The sequence below is a fragment of the Cygnus olor genome, chromosome Z, assembly GCF_009769625.2.
Source record: "Cygnus olor isolate bCygOlo1 chromosome Z, bCygOlo1.pri.v2, whole genome shotgun sequence".
NCBI classification, from domain to species: Eukaryota; Metazoa; Chordata; class Aves; order Anseriformes; family Anatidae; genus Cygnus; species Cygnus olor.
The window spans coordinates 79,264,902-79,289,455 of record NC_049198.1 but is presented as its reverse complement, the minus strand read 5'-3'; the positions used below and the strand labels follow the sequence as shown (position 1 = coordinate 79,289,455).

Here is a 24,554-nt window from a genome sequence, read left to right as displayed (position 1 = left end):
GATTCTCAGGTACATCATTTTTAAGCTGTTTCCGTAATTTTGGAAGCACCCTTCCTGTCTTTTTGAAGATATACTGAAGACTGTACATAGCATTCAGGCAAAGTTGCTTAACTAATGGCGAATAGAAGTATTTTTTGGATGTTTGCAAAAACAATACATGGATGAGAGTTTTGAGCTTTGTTTTCTGACGTGTGTCAGGTAAAATTACCTGTTGGCTTTGGCAGGATGCGGAGAAATGACAGCTGTTGATAACAGCTTCCTCCCCAGTTTGACGTCTCAGAGCAAAAACAGGTCTGTTAGGAAGTGGTAACCAGGAGGATACTACCCTGTGTTATTGGTTTTCATGTCCAAAATGTACGCAGTCAGGGAGTAAAACAAATATATGACTGCTTAGAGTGGCAATTGCATACTGGGAATAACAAATAAGCCGTAGTAAAACATTTATGAACAATCCATTTACAAATTCATTTAATACATACATACAGCAAACAGATTGAAATCTGAATGGCTTTGTGAATTTACTAACCGGGAAAAAAAAAATGCATTTATAGCTAATGTTATTTGTACTAAATAAACAAACACTTCATACGGCATAGTAAAATACATAAGAGTAAACAGTGAACTCTTCCTTGTATTCATGCTAATTCCAGAACATCTACAGGCAAGTGAACTGCAATGGATTAAATTAATAAAATAAATTGTGCTGATCGGTTTGCTTCTGATCTTACAGCTTGCAAATAATTCATTGCTGAGAACACTAGTACCTTTAGCAGCAATTGTGTGGGCTCTGGCCAGCTTCATTGCCAGTCTGTTCCCAGGAAAGAAAGGAGTGAAGCGCTCTTGCATCTACTACTTTTTCTGAAGAATCAAGGAATGGTTTGGAATAATGATCTGGCTGAAGAAAAAAAAAAAAAAAATGGATCCGATCAAAACAGTGTCTCAGGAACCTTTTTTATCTTTTTTCCCAGAGGTCAGATCCCCAGACTCCTGGGAGTTTGGACGGTGGGGATGCTTTAATAAATGTGCAGTGATAAAAGTGCCAGATTGAAGGTTTCTGAAGTGCTACTGTCCAAAATCACCAGCCATGCTTGAAACTAGTAATTCTTGACAGAACAAACACTCTCAGTATGTGACTTTTAGCTGCAGGGGGCAGAGCATATGCTTCAGTGCCAAAAAGTGGTGTTTTTTTTTAATTGTATTTGTGTCATAACCTCTTTTATTACAGCTTTAAGTTCTTTTCCTATTTCAGTGTTCAAGGCTTGCCATGAAAACCCAACTGCAAAAAATTCTGAAAGCCCGTAGTTTATTTAAGAATTTCTGAATCTCTAATTGATTCTTTGCATTATAGGCTGATACAATACTCGGTAAACGCAGCGACATTTTAATTCTCCTTTTTCTTTTTTTTTTTTTTAAGATTAAATAGGAGAAGGCATTTTGGCCCTGAAGGTTTTATCTATAGTTGCTTTGTTAATTCAAAATATGCCTCCTCTTTATCAGCCTTGTATGATTTAATGAATCAGTCCTGAAACTGCTGAGCACCCAGCGTTCCCATCACTTCTCAATACCACTGGGACATGAGGATCCTGAGCATTTTAGAAGGTGCCCAGCACCTTGTGGGACTTTACCATTAGTTCCCCGACTGAGCAGGGAGGCTCACTCAGTGCAGTCACAGAGGTGTTCAGCACCAGTCTGCCTGCTTTTCAGGGTGTCCTGAGTAATTTGGCTTGGTAGCAGGGCACATGCTTCTGGAAAGGACAGCAACAGTTTGGGTTGCTTTTGAGTTTTGCTCTTCCCCAAGGGCCGACCTCAGGCTCTTAAAATAAAAGCAGACAGTTAAAGGCACTTATCCCAGGGTAATAAATCAGGCTGATTTGGGAGGTTTACCCCTGACTGCATGCAGGCTGGCTTGCAACATGACACATGCATGTTGCTTCTGCTCTGCTGCGGAGCTGCAGAACATTTTTGGGGAAGCCATAGCCCTCCTGTTTAGATGCCTTTCCATGTTAATTTCAGCAGGAGCTAGACATCTCTACAGAGACACAAAGATAGACCTGGAGTCGTGTGGCCCATGCCTACCGGCTTTATCTCCGTGCCACAAGGTGCCCTGCCAGGAGGCCACCAGCCCTGGGACCACAGCACTGTGCCTTGTTTGATCTGGCATGGGATGGCCTTACAAGGGAGAAGCAGAGGAGGCGTGTCTGCTAACACCCACCTAGGTATGCCCTAGGCTCCCCTGGAGTTTCAGTCCTCAATTTCTTTCCCTCTTACTGCTCCATGTGAGATTGTTGTCTATGGAAACTGCAGAGATAAGCCCCTTCTCTCGCAGGATGATGAGAGCAGATATCTTTTATAGAGATTTACTGAACTTGGGAGTGTGGAGAGGGTTAAAACCCATTTGGCACATACAAATGAACGAGTTGGCGTTAAGGCATGTGGTGGGAAGAGGAATTGGTCTGCCAAGGTTGTAGCTAATTTATTACAAGGAGCAATTGCAGTGGCTTGGTAGAGCCATTTCTCAAATCTGCACTTGCAAATTCCAAATGCATTACTTTTTCTGTGTGTTGTACCTCCTTGTCTTTTGATTTAATTCATTTTAAAGATCATGGATGATGGCATTAGGTGTTGATAGTAGAATATGTTGTTTTGCATATAAAGATGGCATAGTCTTCTCAGGACATTATCAAGTTTTCACAGCAGCTATGAAGCTTTCCACAATGTACAGCATTGCAAATATCAGATGTATATCAGATATATCAGATATACCAAATATCAAATATCAGATGTACCAATTGCTGTCTTGGGTTTTTTAACACAAACTACTTGTCCAGATAAGAGCATGGAAAAAAAAAAAGCTGGAGAATATTTCAGCTGAGATTGGTAAGGCTCAGAAATAGGAAAAGGGAAAGGGGAAGGGAAAGGGAAAGGGAAAGGGAAAGGGAAAGGGAAAGGGAAGGGAAAGGGAAAGGGAAAGGGAAAGGGAAAGGGAAAGGGAAAGGGAAAGGGAAAGGGAAAGGGAAAGGGAAGGGGAAGGGAAAGGGAAAGGAGGGAAAGGAGGGAAAGGAAGGAAGGGAAAGGAAAGGAAAGGAAAGGAAAGGAAAGAAACGAAAGGAAAGGAAAGGAAAGGAAAGGAAACGAAAGGAAAGGAAAGGAAAAGGAAAGGAAAGGAATGGAAAGGAAAGGAAAGGAGCGGAAGGGAAAGGCAAGGCAAGGCAAGGAAAGGAAAGGAAAGGAAAGGAAAGGAAAGGAGCGGAAAGGAAAGAAAGGAAAAGAAAAGGAAAAGAAAATAAAGGAAAAGAAAAGGAAAAGAAAAGAAAAGAAAAGAAAAGAAAAGAAAAGAAAAGAAAAGAAAAGAAAAGAAAAGAAAAAAGAAAAGAAAAGAGAAGAAAAGAAAAGAAAAGAAAAGAAAAAAGAAAAGAAAAAAAGAAAAATTACTCATTTTTTTAATTTCATGATTTTTAACTTCTTGTCATTATTAATTGAAGTTTAAGGAGCCAGTGGAGGCAGAAATGCCTTAGCGAAAGCTGGAGACAGAAAGCTGAGCTCAGAGTGCTCAGTCAGGTCATACTGCACCCACATGAGCGAGCCTGCAGCATCTGCTCACCCCAGTCTGCTGTGGGTGTCCTGAGCCTGGGTGGGCAACGAGGGGATGGACAGCACTGTATGTGTGCACACTACAAAACCAGGGTGATCTGCTTCATGTGACAGACTGCTGCATGCCTTTGTAACTCACTAAGAATTAAATCCTATAGCTAGAGGCTGAAGAGAAATCTTAAAAAAATATTCTGAATTTGTCTCTCTGTTGTGATGGACGAGATGAATATGCAAATAGATGAGCAGTGTGAATATTTTTTATTCTGTTTCAGGCAATACTAGAAATGAAGGAACTGTGTCAAGGGACTTGGAGAGTGAGTCACAAGACACAGAGCTTTTTGCCTGTGTCACCAGTGGTCAGACAGCAGCAAAGCCAGGGTTGTTTGTGTCTCATAGGTGAAATTACTTACAAAATTTGGGATTAATATGTTTCAATAGGCAATTATGTCTTCATAACCCTCGGCCATGAATGGGTTGGGAGGGAGAGCAGCAACTAACTCACCAGCAGCCGTGATGCCCGCAGGTACGTAATTCGGCCTGGTGGGCCAGCCTTCCAGCAGAGGGGCTGGACAAGCAACAGGGAGCAGCAGCACTTCCAGCCCCTGCAGATGAGTCTGCAGGAGGCTCGTATGCTGGAGCCCTGAAATATGCTCCCCAGCCTGGAGTGGTTTTTGGAGCATGTGTAGGCATATTGTCAGGGTACAGGGAAATGCTTGTACTAAGACTGCCTGTTCTGCAATGGTTTGGAGCACAAAGTATTTCAGTTTTGAAGTTTATAAACTGATTATTGTTTGCAGCACAGATACAAAACAATGCCATTTACAGTGTTACGAATCCCTTTGACAGTCACCAGTTCCATTTCTTTACATTTTTGTAGTTACGTTCAGAACTTTCTCCCAGTCTTAGTTTATCAGTCTCTGTGTATTTTTCCAGTCATCTAAAGCCACCTGAGGACTCAGACTGGCACCAACATTAGTGATGGTCACAGTCAGTTCTGCGCAACTTCCCCACCCGCCAGTTCCTTGCCTACAAAGTGGTCTGCAGCTTGTGAAATGGTTAGCACTTTGTCCAAAACATTCTTATTTAAAGGTGGTTTTAGGACGTGAGGCACTCAAGGTACATCAGCAGACAGAAGTGCTGCCTACATCAGCATCTGATGACAAGCCTGGACCTCTTTCCTTAACAGCCCATGGTGGGGAGAGGACACCCTTCAGTCTGACCAGGTCATGGAGTTTAGGTTGCCTCTCCTTGTGCCACTTGCAGCTTCAGAGCCGATTATCACAGAGCTATTCTGATCCCATCGGGTTACAGAGTCCATTATTTTTGCCATTTCTTGTGTGCTTGTGCCCCGCGTTTTATTTGCCGTTGAGTGCTAAAACGCTGTCGCTTCTTGAAAACCTGGTCTCCTTGCCCTGTTCAAACACAAGCGTTAAGTGTCTCGGAGTGGGCAATCAATAATAACAAAGCCATGAGATACATGAAGTACTAGTCTGCAAACTGAGCTACGCAGAATTTGAGTAAAATAGATGTAAACACTGAGGTTTTGCAAGATGTGCAACGCGTCAGCAGGCTGGACTGGAGAAGGAGAAGGCAGGATGTCCTCAGTCCAACAGACAGTAGCTCGGACTAGAATTGGTAATATAAAATAGTGGTGTGTTCTGGGGCTATTTACTTTGCAAAATTCACTTCTTACATGTATCAGTGGATAAAAAAATGTATATATATATAATAATTAAAAAAAAAAAAAGCCCATCCTGACTGTGCACTGCTGGGGTCAGCCAAACTCCCCATGCCACAGCCGTACCTGGCTCCCCTGCAGCATCGCTCCCAGCCACCCAGAGTGACTTTGCAAGAGGGTTTTGGTCCTGGAGCCATACCTTGATGCCAGATGTGTTACATTCTGCATGGGTGCCACGTCTCTGATGTTTAATTGCCGTCCTGCCACGTGGTCCGGGTGTGTTTTTTGTCCGCTGGCTGCATGAGCCAGATGGGGCTGCGGAGCTGGTGAGTCTGGAGGAGGAGGGTTGTAATAAAAAACACTTTGGCAAAAGCGTTCAGGTGGTCCATCTGTAGGCTTTTTTATGTTTTTGTCTACAGCTGTCTGCTCAGCTCTGCCATCTCAAGTGGCTCTTGGTTGCAATGTAAAAGGCACAGAGAAAACAAACCTTCCTGAATCAGAAAGGTCAAGAGGAAATCCAGTCTGACAGAGGGGACGGGGCTTACGCTGTCACAATATTGAATCATGGAAATGCAAGCCTGGAAGGAACCTCAGGTGGCATATCTCTCAGGACACAGAATGATATAGCCATAGCTTCTCTGCCAGGTGCTTGTTTATGTGTAGGTCTTTATCCAGGCCAGCACCGGAGCCCAGCATGCTTCGCTGGGGACAGAAGTTGCATGGACCCATCCTTGGCATCTCCTCACTGTAATCCTCTTCATTTCTGTCACCCTACACTTGCTTACCCATCAGGGCCGGTGCCTCTTGATGACAAACCTCAGCCTTCAGAGGTGCCACCAGCTGCCTCTGGGACATGCGTGGAAGCTAGCTTGCCTGAACGTGCCCCAAGATTTCTCTGTGCTTTGCCTCCCCATCCCTAAAGCAGGAGTGCTGCTGCTTAATCCTGTAAATGTGACCCAGGCTGTGGGACACTCAGATTTTGTGGAGACGAAGGCATACGCAAACACAAGACAGAAAGAGCCAGAGCGTAGAGAAGCTGTTTATTTTAGCTGGAATGTTTCTTTCGGAAGGAGGAGCCACATTTGGAAAACAGCTTTAGCAAAACCACAGCCAGCTGCTGTGAAAACGCCATCTGAAGTTTGTTGGACAATTACAGGAGAGGGAAGAGGGAGATCACAGTGCTGTCACTTCTGGTGACAGGAACATGCACGGTGAGAGGATCTGTCCCTGGCCGTGCTGGCGTTATGGTTCTGTTGTAGTGGAACCGAAACATCAAAAGTGGTTGGAAGATGTGTAACCTGTGGCAGTCGATAGTATTTACAAATGAGAAACTGAATAAGTATTTACTACTATGATCATTTAGGGCAAACAAGTAAACCATGTGATACCCTTTGAAACAGAAAAATAGAAAAAAATTTAAAAATCTATAATTTTAATCAAAAGTTTGTTTCAGCCATTGAAATTCTGTTATTGCTGCTTACAAACATTAAAGTCAATCAAAACATCAGTAGCCTGAAAGATCAATATTTTTAATATGTTTGCATTGCAGTGCTGCAGATTTTTGGCTAATGGATCTCACCCATATTGATTTCCATGGGAAATGTTAGTCTGATACTGAAATAATTAAAAAAAAAAAAAAAAAAAGCCAGGGATTATTGGTTTGGAATTTTGAAGGAGATAGAAGTATAAAAATTGGTTATTGACTGAATTGCTTGGGGTGAATGAACCTTGGGCACTTGCAATAAACTTGTAGCACAGAGTCATTACTGAATACTACCTTAGTCCCTTAAACCTAAAATCAGTCAATAACCTATTATAACAATGCAAATTGTGGTGAAATAGCATAGTGGGTCCTTTTCAAAGCAGCAGGATATTCATAAGCATCTACATACATACATGGATGGAGGGATTAAACAACCTCTGCAACATGCACAACAGCAGCTGATTTTCAAGTTTATTTTAATGCATCGGGTTTATGTTGGTGTGAATGCAAATGGCTTGAATTGAAGTAATTGTTTCAAATAAGATTAATGGCTTTGCAGCTACTAAAATGAATAAAAGTATAGCAAAATGCTGTATACAAATGCATAAACAAATGTATTCAATACTGTCCCAGTTCTGGGCAAATGCTGTTTTGTTGGTTTTGTGGTTTTGTTTGTTTGTTTGTTTTTGTTTTTGTTTTCCTATTTATTCCGTTGCAGGGGGGAAAAGCAAAAGCAGTGACCAGCCTGAACCAGCAGCTGGAGCGGGTCTGTGCTCACCCATGTCCCACTGCTGTCCCCACTGGGTGTCCATGCTTTTTATTCAGCCCCTTCTTCCATACGCATTATTATTTCGTTTACCTAGCATGTTTATCTTTTTTTAGGAGAGGATTCTCCCATTTTTTAAGAGAGGATTCTCCCTGGGAATCCTGTCTCTGTGGCACCTGGGCATCACGATGGTGAAATAAATCGGTTCTCTGTTGCGGGATATCCCCTGCATTCCCAGCCAGGGACTGGATGACCTTACCTGAAGTCAGGCAAGGCTTTACTGGCTAGAATGCTAATTTTTATTCACAGTTAAATGAAACACTAAGCAAAGCGATGCCTTTCGGTTCCTGGTTTAAAAATGATCTGAGCCTCTCTTTTGCTCTGCGCTGGGGACTAATAGCTCGAGTGTTTCTGCTAAAAGTAGGCACTGCAGTGTGCAAGTTGTCAAGTGAACTATATTTTCACCTGAGCTGTATAAATATTTAACATGTATATACTAACACAGCGGTCATAACTCAGTGCCTGTGATAATGTGGAAAAGAGAGGTCGTGTTTATATTTTACTATTAGAATATTTCATCCATGGACGTTTTCTGATTTCTTCTCCCTGATATGTTACTCTGATCATACCTGGCAAGGAACAAAGTGGGCTGCACTGCCGCTGCTGTGCTTGGGTCAAAATTGGGGGAAATTCTCTACATGAGCAGCTCCACAGAAAGCTGTAGAGGCGGGATCAATAATCGGAGCCTGGGTTTAACTACAGATGTCTGACAACAGGCAGGTTACTGCATCCTGCTGGAGTCTCGATGGACCAGCACCATTTGGGAATAACTCTTAATGAAGTCTAAAATTTCTCAGTAAACTTGTTAATAGGAGTCTCATCGTTGGGAAACTACCTCTGTAGTTACTCTTCAAGTCACGTAATTTCTGAATAATTAACATCCTCCTGCTTGCTGGAGCCGTGTATTTAGGACAGGGGGATGCTGGCGCTGCAGGTGCCAGTCCCACGACGCGGGTCCGGCTCCATCTCTGCCACCGTGTGGGATCCCTCACGTCTGCAGGACCGTGCGGGAGGTGGGCTGGTTTTGAGCCCTTCCCCTTTTCATTTTTCCTGGACTGGAATAGGTTCCACTTTTTAAACCTTCTTCATAGTTTTCGTTGTTTTCTAGGTTGAGATCAGGGCAGCATTTCAGAATAAAGCTTTCCAGTGCTGCATCCCAGACCTGCTGAAGCCTGCCCATGTTCTGTCATCTCAAAAGGCCTGGTAGAAAGATGAGTGTTTCCAAAAAAACAAGAAGTGAGGGAAGATAGTGTCTCTTGTCAAAATCACTCTTTCTCATGGCTTGGAACTTCTTAAACTAACTAATAAAAACAAAGGTTTTGCCTTTCTTCCTCATCTGAAGCAGAGATTAAGTATGTGCAGGGAGACACAGTAATAAAGGGAGATGAGACCTCCTCCATGCCTAGAATTCTAATTTTTGTCTTTTCATAGTGGGGGAAAAAAGGAAAAGGTTTAAAAAGGAAGTATAAGTATATATATATATATATTATATTATATATAAGTATAAGGGTTTCCCCACATGTTTTTAACACGTTTGTCTCACCCTGTGGAATTCAGAACAGAGAGAAATGTTTGAGGCTTAGGATATTCCCTAAAGAAAGCAAACAAAAACATCCAAAAAAATCAAACAAAGCTATGTGTTGTTTTTTTTTTTCCAAAACCTATGTAAAAAAGATCAAACATTATAAACTGGGAGTTGCATAACAAGAGAAATTACAGGGGATCTCAGGAAAAGTTTAAATGATGCAGGACTAAAGGGGAACAAAACATTGATGGCAATTTGATGTCCTCCTCAGAGCTGAAGCAGGAAGGAAGAGGCAGATCTGGAGCTGGTGGAGCTGTCGCAGCCAGGTCAGGGCTGGGTGAGGGCACAGAGGGAATTTGAAGGCAGGTGACTTTCAGCCCAGCCTGCACAGGTCCCTTCCCTACAAGGGCTGCAAGCACAGAGACAGAGACCAGGTCCCTATAAAAGCACACCAGCATTTTTCCTTCTGCGTGCCGTTATCGTGCTGTATTTTGGGGCAAGCAGCCTGAACAGTTACCCTGGAAGTGTCATTTTTTTGGCTGGGAAATATTCATACAGAGAAAGGACCTGAGCACGGGGCTGCAGACCCCTCGCAAAAGGTTTCTGGTTCAGTTGTAGCTCAGCCCGGACCCTTGATTTATGGCCATGTCCCTTGGCTTCTCTGTGTTTTGTGCCCATTGCTTTGCCCCCACGTGGCACAGTCTGTGAGATGGTTCAGGAGAGATCTCTCAAGTTTATGTGCCAGGGTATGTTGCTACACCTGAGTCTGAGGCATTAAGCACTTCACTGCTTTTGCTTTTTCTCATTCAGAGGAAAGAGGCCAGAGTGGGAAACTGCAGAATCACAGAGTTATTGAGGTTGGAAGGGACCCCTGTAGGTCCTCTGGTCCAAGCCCCAGCTCCAGCAACCAGCTCACCGTAGGAAGGCAATTGTGCTACATGTAAGCAAGAGTGAGCTGTCAGAGAAGGTGGTGGGAATAACCCATTCCTACATCCAGGTGTGATGGAATGGCCCGGACAGAGTCCTGAGCACAGATTCCCACACCCCGAGTTGAGGATGCAGCCCGTTCATGCAGTAGAGAATAGTAGAGAATGCATCAAAGAGCATTGCAGGATTTTAGCTTCACAACTGGCCTTGACTTTAATGGGCATTGTGTAGCTAAAACTTTAAGCAGTGTTACACAGTTAGGAGGTATTCTCCTAGAAAAAATAAATTAATGGCATTTTTTTGCCTCTATTTACTGAGCTCTGTGATCATATGCTGAACTGATCCTAATAGAGGAGGTTGTTTTGATAAGCTGGTGGTTCAGTTACAAAGATAATACAAGCTGCAATGATTTCAGAAACGAAGTAAAAACCAACGGTAATAAAACATATAGAACTGCTAAAATATGGGGTTCTTCACAGAGCAGCAAGACAGTTCTTTTTTCTCTGAGTAGAAGCTTGTTCCTCAGCATGGCTTGAAATAGATGTCTCAAATCTGTAATCTGATTGTATAGGCTACAGGAAAAATCCTCTACTCAGGTACACCATGTCTGCATGAACACAAATAATAAGCAGGAGCTGGTGTGTCACAGAGTCAAAGACATTTTGCCTTGAGTTTGCAATTACTTTATTATTCATCATGCAGAAGTTGCATAGGTTATCCTTGGCGGGTGACATGTATGCCTCATCTGATACAGAAAAATGGATTTCATTAATTTGAAACTCAGACCAGGACCCGAGGACTTTGAAGAAGTAGCCCAGATTTCGGCCTCTGTGTGGTGACAGCATATTGGCAATCAGAAATACAGCTTTAGAGAGCTGTTCCTTCATGTTTCAATCGTGTAGTTGTGTTTCTGCCACAATGCAGGAGGTTCTGCTTTCTGGTGATGTCACCAGGTACCTTCCAAGCACTGTTACCATAGTTTCACAGTATTTGTGTCTGTTTTCAAGATTAGAGAAGATCACTGAGCTGGTTTAGCTTTTTATTTGTAATAACAGTATTTCTCTTATTAGTCTGCAGGTAAACTATGATGGAGATTGGCTTGTTCTTAAGTACGGGATTTGGAAAACTAAAATATTTGCTGTGGCTCCAGTTCAGGAAAGTGTTTGAAGCATGATGCCACGGGATGCTGGGCACCAATGCATCTCATTGAATTTAATACAGATCAGGGATGTTTGGCATCCTGCAGAACTGAATCATCCATCTAATACTTTGAATGTAGTACATATTGAAATCTGGGGAATTCAGGCCCGCTGAGATGAATCGTGAAATCTGTAGGCTTCAGTTACTTGTATACCCTTGTATATGCAAAGTAGTTAATTCTGCATGTAATTGATAATTTCCTGCTGTATGACATACTAGTACTTTTGTAATGAAGTCTTCCAGGCAGGTAGTTTTTGTATATCCAAGTAAGGCAGCTCTAAAATAGGGAAGTTGTGTTAGTTCACTGGATATTGCTATTGTTACTGCAGAAAAATGCAGAAAAAACAGCAGCTCCATGACACTTGGGCAGTCTTATGAGCCTGTCCAGCAGTTAAATTAAAATAGAATTAAATAAATTAAAATAAATAAGCAAATACCTTAAAGTAAATAAACAAAGTGTATAGACGTGGTATTAAATCAATAGAGTATAACTTTTCGAACTTTCTGATAAGTTTTGGAGAGGCACCAGCTCCCTTTAAAAAGGAGGTTAGAGGTAGTATGCAGTGGTTGTACAGGAGCCTTGGATTGCAAAAATGCCTCCAGAGACACGGGTGTCAGCATACCTCCCCTTTTCCACCCCTCTACCTCCCTCTTTCTGTCATAATGGAGGAGAAATTGGTTCCGAATGTGTTTTCTTGACCCTCTACTCCATACATGTTATCACCTGACCTTAAATGATGCTTCTACAGTCTCGCCTGTATTTACAGTAATTATATGCATAATGTAGCATATTATTGTCTGGACTTCCTGTTTAATCAGTACAGAGGTTCTTACAAGTGCAGCTGAAAAGGGCAAACAAAATTAAAGCTTTGTATACCAAAACAAGTTTGATTTGCTAAGCTCCCAGCATTCCAAAGTACACAGATTTGTTCCACCAAGTTTTGCGATGGCTTGCAGATGGGCAATGATTAATCAGAGAGCTAACTGTGAAGTAGTTTGCAATTAAACTGGAAAGCTCTGAAGCATGCTAATTGAATCAGAAAATTAGAGACACTGAGCAGTAATTGGCTATTTCTCATGCAGCAGGTGCCAGGCCACTCATCTGTGGAACAAGGTATTTAAGGCGCATTAGCACTAGTAAAAATACTTCTTGATATGGAACAGTTAGATTTTCTGCTCATTTTCACCATGGATGTCAAAACACACAGCTGTGATGTCTAGTGCTCACAGTTCATGCTGTAAGAGTTTGGGCAGGGTGGTCACAAACCTGTGTTCATGCAGTATTTTTAATCAGATTAAAGTTGGGGTGCCTGGGCACCTTCCTGGTCCTGGCAGAACCGCAAATCCCTCCTCTGAGTTTGTTTTTATGGGTTTTTGTTTGTTTGTTTGTTTTTTGAACATAGCTGGACGATTTTACCAGCAGCAGCTGATGATCAGGTGCTAGGGACTCTGTCCCCCAGCGCCCCTGTTCCTGCTCCATGGGACGAGGGCGTGAGCACCCCATGCAGTACTCTGCCCCCAGACCTGCTGAAAAAGCAGAAGGGGCATTTCTGTGTGTGCTGGTTATAGATATAAGTGTCAGCAGAGTGTGGGCTGCCATGGTCCTGCGACACCATGAGTGGGATGCAGTCACTTCTGTTTCATTCTTCCACAGGTCTTAAAAAAATTACAAGTTTCTAGTTGAATATTAGTTGAGGGCATCAACAGTATAAATCTAATACTGCTGTGAGCTTAGTAGATGCATAAAGCCAATTCATATCATGCCTCAGCATGAGTTTATATCTTCTAATTAGTACCACCATTTTATAGAGAGCACACGCAATGAAAGTTTGTTTGCCGTGCCAACAGGGACCGGAGCGCATACAGTAGTAGTGCTGTAGCAGAGTGATGGTGCTGTATGAGCACAAACGGCTTGTAGCCTGAGCAGTAGGTAACCAGAAAAGAATGGGATTTAATAAGTGAAATGGTGGAGAGTTTTTGCAGAGATATAACCATTTTCAAATTAGACTGGGTGGGGCGCATGATTTCTTTCTTCATAACTAATTAGAGCTTGGTATGCTTATTAGTGAATAAAACAAAGGTATTAAAATAGAAATGCACTGCATCATATTACTCTGAGTATCGAGAAGCAGAATATTACAATATTCAAATGCTAATCATATCACTTAGCAGATGACTGCAGAAAGTAGTGTATTTGAACTGAGACATAAATTATAAATTGTAAACAGTGCATAGGGGATATGTTATAACTGTGTCTCATTTAAATTAAGGCAGAGAGTTTTCTCTGAAGCAGATTATGTGCCTTCATTAAGTTTTAAAGTCCCCTCTATAATGTTTTATTAAGATGGCTTGGCACAGTGTTTCCCAGACTGGATGTTAGCAATGTGCACTGGTGGAGGCAGCCGCAGCGGCGGCAGTTCGGGTGCCTCAACACGCTCCTGCACGCTGTCCAGCCGAGGGATTACGCTCGTACAGCGGTGGCTTTTGTGTCTGGCACCCCTCCCCGAAAATCCTGGTGCCTTTACTTTCTTTACTTGAAAGCAGCTCCAGAACATTTACATGATCAATGTTTGTTGCTAGAGGGGTAAAGTTTGCTCTTCCATGGACAAGTGAGAACATATTGATCATTTTATTCTATTTGCTATTTCTAAATTCAATATACCTCTGGAGTCGATAAGCGAGATCGAGAGCATATTCTTTTTTGTGTGTGCCTGCTTGTAGCTTGTTCTCAAGATCCAAGATACATTTTTGATTAATCACGAATGCTCTGGGGTCATGGAGAGCAAATGTGTTTGTGGAGTGTCAGGTGATGCTGTCAGATAAATGTCTTAAGCTTAGCCAGGGTTCGTGCCCCAGCTTTAGGCTGTGCCAAATGTCTCCCCTTGTTGAGGAAGATAACAGCTACACTGGAGGCGACTGAGATGTTTGTTCACAGAAAGGGCTGACCTTGCCACATGGGGCTACACTCAGGTGAAAAAAAAAAAAAAAAAGAAAAAAAAATACACTGGAGATGTTTTAATTGAAACTTGAGAAACCCTAACTTTCTGTGGCACCCCCATGCGACTCAAACCAAGTGATTCCCACATTGCCCAGCCGTGGTGCTGCTGGTCTGGGATGTGTCCCTCTCCCCGATGAGGCTGGTGGTACCAGGGTGCTTGTGCTGTGGCAGAAAAGCAGGCAGAAGCCCTCCGGGCAAAAAGAAAGGCTCCCAGGGGCATCCGCAAGGGCAGCTTCACGTTCGGGTTCTCAGCGTCCCCAGTGAGCTCCTAGCCTGGCGAGGGGCAGCTGTGGAGGGATGTTCAGCAGTGCCACCCCTTGTCCATGGCGGGCTTTTGGAGTCAGGCGCTGCTCATCAGTAGCAATTTGTCCTCCAAAATGAGTCAGAAGAGGTAGATAAGGAGTAGTGACACGATTGCTGAGCTAACACCTGGAGAGCGCTTTGTACCCAGGCTGTTTTGTAGTGCTGAAGGCAAAGAGAAGGATCATATGGTAATGCATAAATAAGTGAAAGCTCCCAGGGCTACTTGTGGGCATCAGTTGCAAACCTCCTCGAATCGGGGCTTTCTCTCCCTGCCATCTCCCTAAAAACGTGTTTGTTCTTTGTTCCAAAGATGATGCTCCACTTTTCCTTTCCTCTCAAGAAGTTCATACTGTCATGGGTAAATCATCGGGGCTAATTAGACTCAATAATGCTGCAAAAAAAAATCAAAAAAAGATATAACACATCTGTCATGAACTCCCACCAGATCTCTTGGAAATGAGACATTTTTAATATTTTATGCTGAACACAAAATATCTTGAGGAAATGGTTTTATATGCTGTGTACTAAAACAAAACCTTCAGTGTCAAATGAGTAATACTGTCTAAGCAGCCCCTTGAATGCTGTTATTTCAGATCTCACCACTCTTAAAATATGAATTTCATTTTAATAAAATGTACTCTGTATTAGAAAAAAAAAAAAAAAAAAACACAAAAAAAGTTTTAGGAAATAATGAAGAAAGTCCAATGTATGTCTGACTTTAAAACTGGTAACGTCTGTTCCTGTATGAGGGAGCACTCCAGGCTTCAAATAAAATTTCAGCCTTACAAACCCAGAGTTGTTTTTTTTAGTGAGATCTTTTCAGCGAACATCTAAATCAAATTAAATGCAAATATTTTGCACTTTAAACTAATTTTATCTAAACCTCTAGCTGCTTTTGCCCTGAAAATACCTGTCTTCCTTAAAACAATATTTAACATTGACGTTTGAGTCATGTTCTCCCAGTGCATGTCAACAGTTAAATATGTCTGCCATGCCTACAAGGGGGACAGATGATGCATGTGAAAACTTCAACATGCAAAAGTTGGGTAAATCCCTATTTTGTGTTTATTCTTGGTGGCAAGTCACAAATTAATAAAAATACTTACCTGAATGACAGGAAAATGCACTTATTCAAATTCTGTACATCCCAATAAACTGCTAAATCATTCATTTAAATACCTAGCCTGAGATATGTTTCTGAAATGTATCAGTAATCCTTATTAAACAGAGAAGCACGCCCTGCTTGGCACATTGCAAATATTCCTATGTTATGGCCGCATTATTTGGGACATACAAAAAAAACTCTTATCTCTATATATATGTATATATATATATATATATATATATATATGACTGCCCTGAGGCTCTGCTCAGCTGGAAAGGCAGGGTAGGAAAAGTGAATGAAGAAGTAAAATTATCAACGGAATTAAATCAAAGAAAAAACAGAAGTCTTTATCAGCAAATTTACCAGTACGGATTTGCCTAAGATCTGCTGCAAACTGTTTATTGACCCAGGTCCTGCCTCAAGTTATTCTTTCCAGGGGTTGCAGCATTACTTGGGATATTAAATATTCAGATTAGCCCACCCAAATTATGAATTACTTTTTGATTGTTTCTTCCTGGTCTTGTCCTTTTTTCTTTCTGGTTTGCAAATTGTCTAGCTGAGTGTGAACTCCTTCAGCAGCTGCTGAACTGGACTGTAGACAGCTAGTTGTAGGAGAGACCACGTTAAAATTTAGGTGGTTTTGGCACTCTTCTACATATGAATTTCTCACTCATGTAAAAAAGAAAAAATTATTCAACCTTAGAAGGCAGCTCAGAACAACTTTTGCCCACTTACCTACTTGGACATTGTCCGACGAGCAGTTACCTTAGCAGGGTTAATCCAGGAGCTGAGTTTTGCCTGTAGGGTGCACAGCTTGGGTGCTTCGGGCCAGACAACAATAAGGTCCTCCAGCCTTTCCTGAGGCTTTTCATTATCAGCATGCTCTGAGCTTCACAGGCAGCATCCACTTGCCCTATTTTTTAACGATGTTGTATTAAGTGCCATCTCATTGCACTTGTGTCTTAAAGTTCATGGTCTGCTTCCCTTACAAATAGCGTTATTTCAGTGCACTGCTGGCTTTTAGACATGAAGAGAAGATAAGACTGTGTTCCTTGTAGTCAGAATGTAACTTTAATGCATCCTACATGGGAATTAATATTTGTTTGTAACTCAGCACGTTAGTAGGGGCAAGAGATATTTGCTTCACTACATCTAGACACTGTAAAAAAAGGTTGACCAACTATCTGTAAAAAAAAAAAAAAAAAATCACTTAATAAATCTAACCAAGGGACTTTGAAAACAAGCTAAGGCAGAGCTGTGCTTTAAGTCCCAAATAAGTGTCAGCTACGTCAAGCTCACAGAGGAGGTGTCTTATTCACTAGCAATGTGAGGGACCTCTCTTCCCACCTGGGACTCTGGCAGAGTCTGCTTTTCTGCCAAATGAGAAAAGGCACAAGCTTCCCTTCAGCTCCTCGAGGCTAGTGAAGGCAAAGCAAGAACATGCACTCACAGGATGGAAAGATAAAACTATGTGGGTGTGAGCTGGCAGAGTGGGGGCTGACACCTTGCACTGGTTTGGACTGAAAGCATGTCTTTGACCTCTTTCCATGAGCTGGGATGGACGGTCAGGACTTGATCTTTCCCAGAGGTGAACACAAAGTGCCAGCCTCCTCTTTGTGCTGTGTTTGCTGGGGAGGAGTTCAGAGCTTCTGCTGGTGCCTGCAAAAGTGATTTCTTGACAAGACTCACAGGGTGCAAGCCACCAAAAGAGGTTTCCTCCATCAACAGTGGTAGAATAACATCCTTCTGACACGTGATGTAGCATTCAGGTAAAGCCCAGGCGGTTTTTTTAACTGTTTCTTTCCCTTACCTCCTCACTACCTCATTTTTCTAGCAATTTTCAGATGGCCCTGTTAAGGGAAACCAGTGGGTTTTAGGCAGAGCACCACGAGCCTCAGCTATTTGGGATGCCTGGTCCACCTTGCCAGGGGTACCTAGGCATCTGACCTCCTGCCCTTAAGACGTTTGTGGTAGAGACACTTCCCTGTAAACCACTTCAGTACGTGTCCTGCCCGGCTGCTTTTTTAACTTGAGACAGGCCAGTGTGCTTAGACATGACTTCACTTCGTCAGTGCCCTCCACTCTAATTCTGCGTGACAGCCAGCCCTGCTCCCAGCCCTGCTCCCTGCCCTGCGTCAGTTTCCCTGCTGGGGGACCTTCAGGGGCATTTTACAGGCACCCAGGTGGCTCACCTGTGGTACGGCAAGAGCAGAGATGTCTGACACTAATCCGGCTTCCAGAAAGAGAACTAGCAGTCACATTATGCAGTGTAATATACAAGAGAAAAGCAGTGGTCAGGTACTGTCACAGCCCAGCTGTATGGTGTGATAGTGGTTGTCTGAAGGACCAGCCGACAAATTATTCTGACCCTTTGTAGGCATCTCAGCAGAGAGCTGTATTGAGGAATTTCTAGGAAGTTAATCAAGTGGGTCTGCAGGAATTTATGAAAAAGACTGAACAAATCTGGCACTTGAAGAATTGTGTGACGGGCTGACCGAAGGTAGGAGCGAGTATGAGAGGAGATGGGTAGGCCAGGCAGCAGGTCGGACGGCCACGTATGTCTGTCTTCGTTAATTAAAGTGCCCGAGAATGGTCCAGAGTGCTGGGATGCATCTGCCCATGCTTTCATGCTCCTCAGACCACTCCTGGTGCCTGAGGAGGCCAGCTTGCCAGCCCTCAGCCTGGCTGAGTTGGGGTTGGCCTGAGGGGACTGCATGCAGGGAACGCTTGGTGCCAGTGGGGCCTGGTGCCCAGCAAGGTTCCTGGGGCTGTTTGTCAGCACAGGCAAAGCCTGTGGGTTCTGGAGGCAGAAACAGTGACCTTAAGTTCCCTGTGATCAAGAAAGCAGAGCCAGTGAAGGATGAAAAGAGAAAAGCAGCACGGTACAACAAAGATCTTCACGGCGATGTCCAGGAGGAGTGCCTGCAGGGCCTGAGGTCATTGGCAGGACGAGAGAAGGCATCGTGGTGACTGTGGTGGGCCTGGGCAGCAGTGCTGGTTTAACAAACAGGGCAGGGTTGGCTTTAGAGGCTTATTACACAACAGCAGCAGCCAACGTGGGCCACGAGCAGGATCTGGAAGCAGCGCCTGCCCTGTAAGCCCAGCAGGTGACATCTCCAGTGGCTGTGAAAGGACTTAGCAGTCAGGCTTGGAAGGAAAGTTGGATGGTGGTGAGCCCCTGGACAGGGTGAGAGGGGAACAAAAGCCTGGGAGCTGGCAGTGAGGAGGGGTCAGAAGCAGTGTGTAGGGTGGAGAAGGAGAGAGACCAGGCAGGAGAGCGCTGCAGCACGAGGGGAGAGCAGGGCATTGAGGAGGGAGCGCGTCCACCGCGACTGGGGCCAGGGTGGCAGAGGGACAGCGCCCGCTCTGGGAAATGGGGGAGGGCATAAGGCTCGGAGAACGATAAACCACATTTTATATGAATTTTTACCTTTGTTTTAGGCGTCCGTTAAAGACGTACGTTTAGGGACGTAAACACAACTCTTTCAGAGCTGAATTTCTTATTATGATTATGTAAATGTTGAAAGTTGATTAAGTCTTTGTAGTTATGTTTTGGCTCATAGCAACATCTTTATCAGCAGCATAATTCATACTGTAGCAGTTAGTATGACACTAGAGAGAAGTATCAGTTTATTTCTTAGAGCTAATTGGCTTCACTACATAGTTCAAAAATCATTGGCATCTAGTCAAACCATACTCACAGAAAATGTACCACACTAATAAACGCAGATCTGATGCTAGCAACATTGGTATTAAATTTAAATGAAGGCATATTCAACCTATATCATTATTTTACACCTGCATATCATCATGTAAATACTAAAACAATTAGACTCAGTAGGTCTGTTTTGTCCCTCAGATATATAGGCATAGCTCTCATAGAATTTTATTTTTTTTCAAAGGCAGAATCAATTTCTGAAATCATATTTTTACTCCTGTGTATCTTGGGAAGCAAGGATGTGTAGCATAAGCATTCTCAGCAATGAGTATGTTTTCAGGAAGGTTAAACAAAGATAGGATGGATGTAACCCCAATAAAAAGGTGTAATTGTAGAGAATAGGGGATTTACCTAGGGTATAAAGGAGGAAGACATCTTAGTTTTCATTTTATATTTCAGTTTCGAGTTTTTAGAAGACAAAGTCATCTCATCAGCCAAACTACCCTTGTTTCATCTTGTTGTTTGTTTGCTTTAAAAGGCTGTACGTTGTTGTTTGTGTCGTGCCCAAGAGGCAGCGAGCTGGGTGCAGGGCAGAGCCAGGTCCAGTAGGGCATCCACAAGGGGCAGGAGTGGGGACAAGAGGGCAATGGATGGGGTTTGCAGTAGCTTCACCTGCAGAAAAACTTCCAATGCTTGCAAAGAAGTGGTGCTGGTCCCCACTTTGCCTCCTGCTCCAGGTAGAAGAGCACGGGCCCTGCTTAGGCACAAACGAAACTCCTCTGAGCAGTGATGTTTGGTGGAAGCTGAGCAGTGCACTGCCTCTACAGTAGACCTTCATGTTGTAAAATTTTTAGCTAATTGCCATTGAGAATGATGTCATTAGAGCATTTTGTCAGGGCTGACCGATGCATGTCCCTGGCCAGTCGCTCGTAAGCATGCCGGTGTCAGTGGTGGCTGCGAGCGGCAGCGCATGCAAGCAGAGCCAAGACCTGAAGTAACCACAAGGCCTGCACCTCATCAAAATGCGTCTTGAATTCCATACAGCTGCCTGCTAAGGTATCTTGTACCATCTCCTATCGGCAGTGTATCTCCATGCTGTGTGACATTGCCTGCTTTGAGCACTTCCCCTCTCGGCACTCCTCTGCTCCTCCATGGCTGCCGCCCACGCCAGGCATCCCGCCAAGCATTTCGCTGCCCGCCGCCACTGCCCGTGATTCCTGGGCAATCTCCGACCCGGCCACTTCTCCCCACCATGGCAGAGAAAAGAAATGTCTCTGGTGCCTGCTTGGCAGAGAAGGCTGATTCATGTGTAAATTGCTGGTTGCCCGTTATTTGCGGGGTCCGGGGAGAGTACACGCACAGATAAAAGGCTCGGCAGGTCAGGGCTGGGTACATGACGGTTTCTCCTGTGGCTGTGATGACAGGGTTGGAGTTGTTGTCAAAGATGATCAGACAGACTCCGATGCCTTATTTACTCACAGTTTAGTGCGTAAAAATAAATCCCGGCCAAGCGGGAGTCTTATGCAACATTGCAGGCCATCAGCACCACCAGCCTCCAGCACCAGGATTTCTGAACACCCTTGTCGGTGTCTCTGAGAGCAGTACTGTCCTGGTTTCAGTTAGGACAGAGTTAATTTTCCTCCTAGTAGCTGGTAGGGTGCTATGTTTTAGATTAGGATGAGAAGAGCGCTGATAACATGCTGATGTTTTAATTGTTGCAGAGCAGTGCTTACACCAAGCCAAGGACTTTTCAGCTTCTTGCTCTGTCCTGCCAGCGAGCAGGCTAGGGGTGCAGCAGGAGCTGGGAGGGGACAGACCCAGGACAGCTGACCCAAAGTGGCCGAAGGGGTATTCCATACCATCTGACGCCATGCTGAACAATATATAGGGGTGGCTGGCCGGGGTGGGGGCGCCGGCTGCTCGGGGATAGGCTGGGCATCGGTCAACGGGTGGTGAGCAATTGCATTGTGCATCACTTGTTTCGTACACATTATTATTATTAATACTATTATTATTATTATTATTATTATTAATAATAATAATTTTCCTGTCTTAATAAACTGTCTTTATCTCAACTCACAGGCTTCACTTTCCTGTTTCTCTCTCCCATCCCAGAGGGGGAGGGGGGAGGGTGAGTGAACGGCTGTGTGGTGTTTAGCTGCCAGCCGGGCTAAACCACAACAAGTACCCATGTCTACATACCAAAATGCTTCTCTTTAAGCACTGTGCACTGGGCATCCCCTGCCCTGGCAGGGCAGGCACTATCCACTATCTGAGCATAGGCACAGCGCTGCTGAACTCTGGCATCAGGGACGGGGGCACCAGTTGCGCACCAAAACCCTCGTGGAACTGAGTTTTGCATCCCCGTAGTTCCCTATTAAACAGCTCTCCGAGTCTTCCAGCACCCCGTGTTGTGTCTCATTAATAACGTAGTTATAATATATTTGTCTACTTTACAACTGTATTTGTATTGGCAAGTGAAGTGTGCAGCAGCTGGGAGCTGTGTGGGGGTGGCAGAAAGTTATTTGATCTACAAAATCAGTTACCTGTCACTCAGTTGCCTTTCACTGAAACATAATAAAGAATCATTATGGGCCTATTAGCAGTACTGATGTAAATGCATTTTACGTGCCATTTTGAGATCAACAGTTACCCACACTAAAGTCAAGTTGTTAAGCACAACCTTCTTTGTTCCAGGCAGCAAATCATAAATAAGGCAGGATATTATTAAGCTTATGAAATGTAAATCCAGGACCCTCCAGAGGGTCCGATCTGTCAGGTCAGCTTCAGCGTTGGCACTGAGGGCTGTCCTTCCCTGGAACAACCAGGAGGCAACCTCATCTCTGCTAGCGTACCGCCACCTACTTCATATGCGCGTGAATGTGTTATGAATGCTTTTTAAGAGGCTTTTGTGGGGAAGAAAAAATCAAGCCTTTTAATATATTTTAAAAACATGAAATTAAATGGCTCAGACTGGATTAGGAGAGTGAGGGTATAACTTGTTGCACACCAGTTTTATACCTCCCGTGAGAATTCTCTTCTTTTTCATTGTTATTAACTATATCACATTTTTGTGTATAATATTGATGCTATTGAAATCACTTAACAGCTTTATTTGCCAGAGATAACCTGTCTAAAAAAAGAAGGTTGTTAATGCTAATATTTTGAAATTCACCTCACATCCCTTGTTACTCTTTTAGTTATTTAAATTCCATTTTGAAAATTCCCACACTGTTTCAGAACCTGTTTCATCTCGATCTCACTGCCGCAGCTTGGAACACCTCTCCTCAAAGCCGCCCATAAATGCACTTTTTGCTTCTTTTAGTGGATTAGCCAGGCCCTGAGTGCCCCACACCGGGGATGGGAAGAAAGTATGGAATGTGGGGTAAAGTCGGTTCTTCAGAGGTCTGTTTTACCTACTCCTTAACGTGGTAGGCAGGATTTTATGGCCCAGCAGCCAGCAGTCGGTAGGACAGCAGAGGGGTTTTCACAAGCCATCCGAGTTGCTTCTTCCAGACCTTGTCTGGTGGTGCCAACACTCATCAGCCTCGATTTAAGTGGACTAAAGGTGGGTAAAGGCTGTGTTGTTAGCCATGAGCCTACCTGGCCATACAGCATCCTTACCTCAAGCATATTGTTGCAGCCTTGTCAGCATAAAAACAAGTTTTCTGAAAGGTGCGCTGGTAACCTGCTCTCCAAAACACTCCAGAGAGTTAGTACTTTTTTTTTTTTTTTTTCCAGTAATATCAACCTGTGTGTACAGTAACAGAAGTGAAATATTTGGCAGTTCTATGTGTATACAAATATGCTTCATGTATATAAGTACAGAGCACAGCACACAAATATACCATTTACTTAATATAAGCAACAACATTCTGTGGCAATTTTCCTAAGAATATATTTTATACATCTGTGAAGATATATATATGATATAATCATATGACAAATAAAAATATTTGAAGGTAGTGAACAGATTTGTTTATATGCATAGTCATTTACTTACCAGGGTAGCTGATCTCAAATGCAGAACTCTTATTTATGTTGGGCCATAAACATATATTTATATACATACAAAACTACACATAACAACCGGGAGCAAATATCAGTGCTAAAAATAAATCTTTAATTCGGGAAACTTTGCCTGTGGCATACATGAGTGCTCTGTGTTAATTTGTGGTGCAGACTGGATGAATAGTGCAGTGCAATTAACCAGGTATCTGACTTTCTTGAGTGGGAACCTATGTTGTCTTTTTTTTCAAGACAAAATTAAGTCTCCTCTGATGTGAAGTTACAAGAGGGCAGATTTTCAGATGGGTTTAGCACACATTTGTGCATGAAAAACATACATACAGTTGCATGCCTGGTTTGTGTTCACAGGCATTGTGATTTATGAGCACAAATAAGTAAATATGCTACAAATTATGTATGCACTTAAACTGCATGGCATTTTAAAATTTGCATGCTATTTGCATGACATTTAAAATCTGATCCCACTGGAGCAGGCCCTGCTACCCAATGGGGAGAAACGAGCAAGAGAGGTCGCAGAGCCAAAATGGCTTTTGGTATCCTTCCCCGTTAAGTATGGGGCCATTGGAAAGAGGGAAAATAACTGTACACATTCATATCTTCAGCTACATACCATTAATTATTAGTAAACATTCTGTGGTTTTATATCTGAATTATTACTTCGAAGAGCAGCATTTCACATGTTGCTCTCTGGACTACTTAATGCCACAAAGAAAGTTTTGTTATTTACTATTATTTTGTGAAGGCACAAAAGGAGCAACAAAACTAATGTATTGTCACAAAGTCAGCGTAACAGTAATTCTTACAGCTGTGCATCTCGCTGCTTTCTAGATTACTCTGCAAATAATAAATCAAATTTCTCCTCAAGGTGACATGTCAGTAATTTCAAATTTGATTAGCTGCATATGAAGGATGTTGATACGTTCCTACATGAGCTAATCTTTGATATCTCAGCAGACTGACAACCTTAGCACTTCCAGTGCTCCTCCGTGATGGTGTGGCACACTGAAATAACCTTAAGCTACTTAAATATATAAAACCACAGGGAGCCTGGTTGGGGTGCGGCTCAGCCAGCTTGGCTTTGGCCTGTTCCTCCTAAGAGGATCTGGGGCGTGGAGTTCAAGAATCTCACTGGTTTGGTTTCTGATGTAGTGAACAAAAATGGATGGGACCAAAAGGGTCTGGTTCCTTTCCCCATCCTTCCACGCTTCCAGGTAGTGGGGGTGAGCCCTGA

At 43.3% G+C, this 24,554-nt stretch overlaps 1 protein-coding gene across 1 annotated transcript in view; it reads left to right on the top strand.

Moving 5' to 3' along the window:
- FAM172A (family with sequence similarity 172 member A) overlaps positions 1 to 20,412 on the top strand; it is a 234,008-nt gene extending 213,596 nt beyond the window's left edge. Inside the window, exon 11 of the mRNA XM_040540846.1 lies at positions 20,378 to 20,412. Within this exon, the coding sequence (XP_040396780.1) occupies positions 20,378 to 20,397 (20 nt within the window). The 3' untranslated portion in view covers positions 20,398 to 20,412. The remainder of the gene's footprint in view (positions 1 to 20,377) is intronic.
- The last annotated feature ends 4,142 nt before the right edge of the window (positions 20,413 to 24,554 follow it).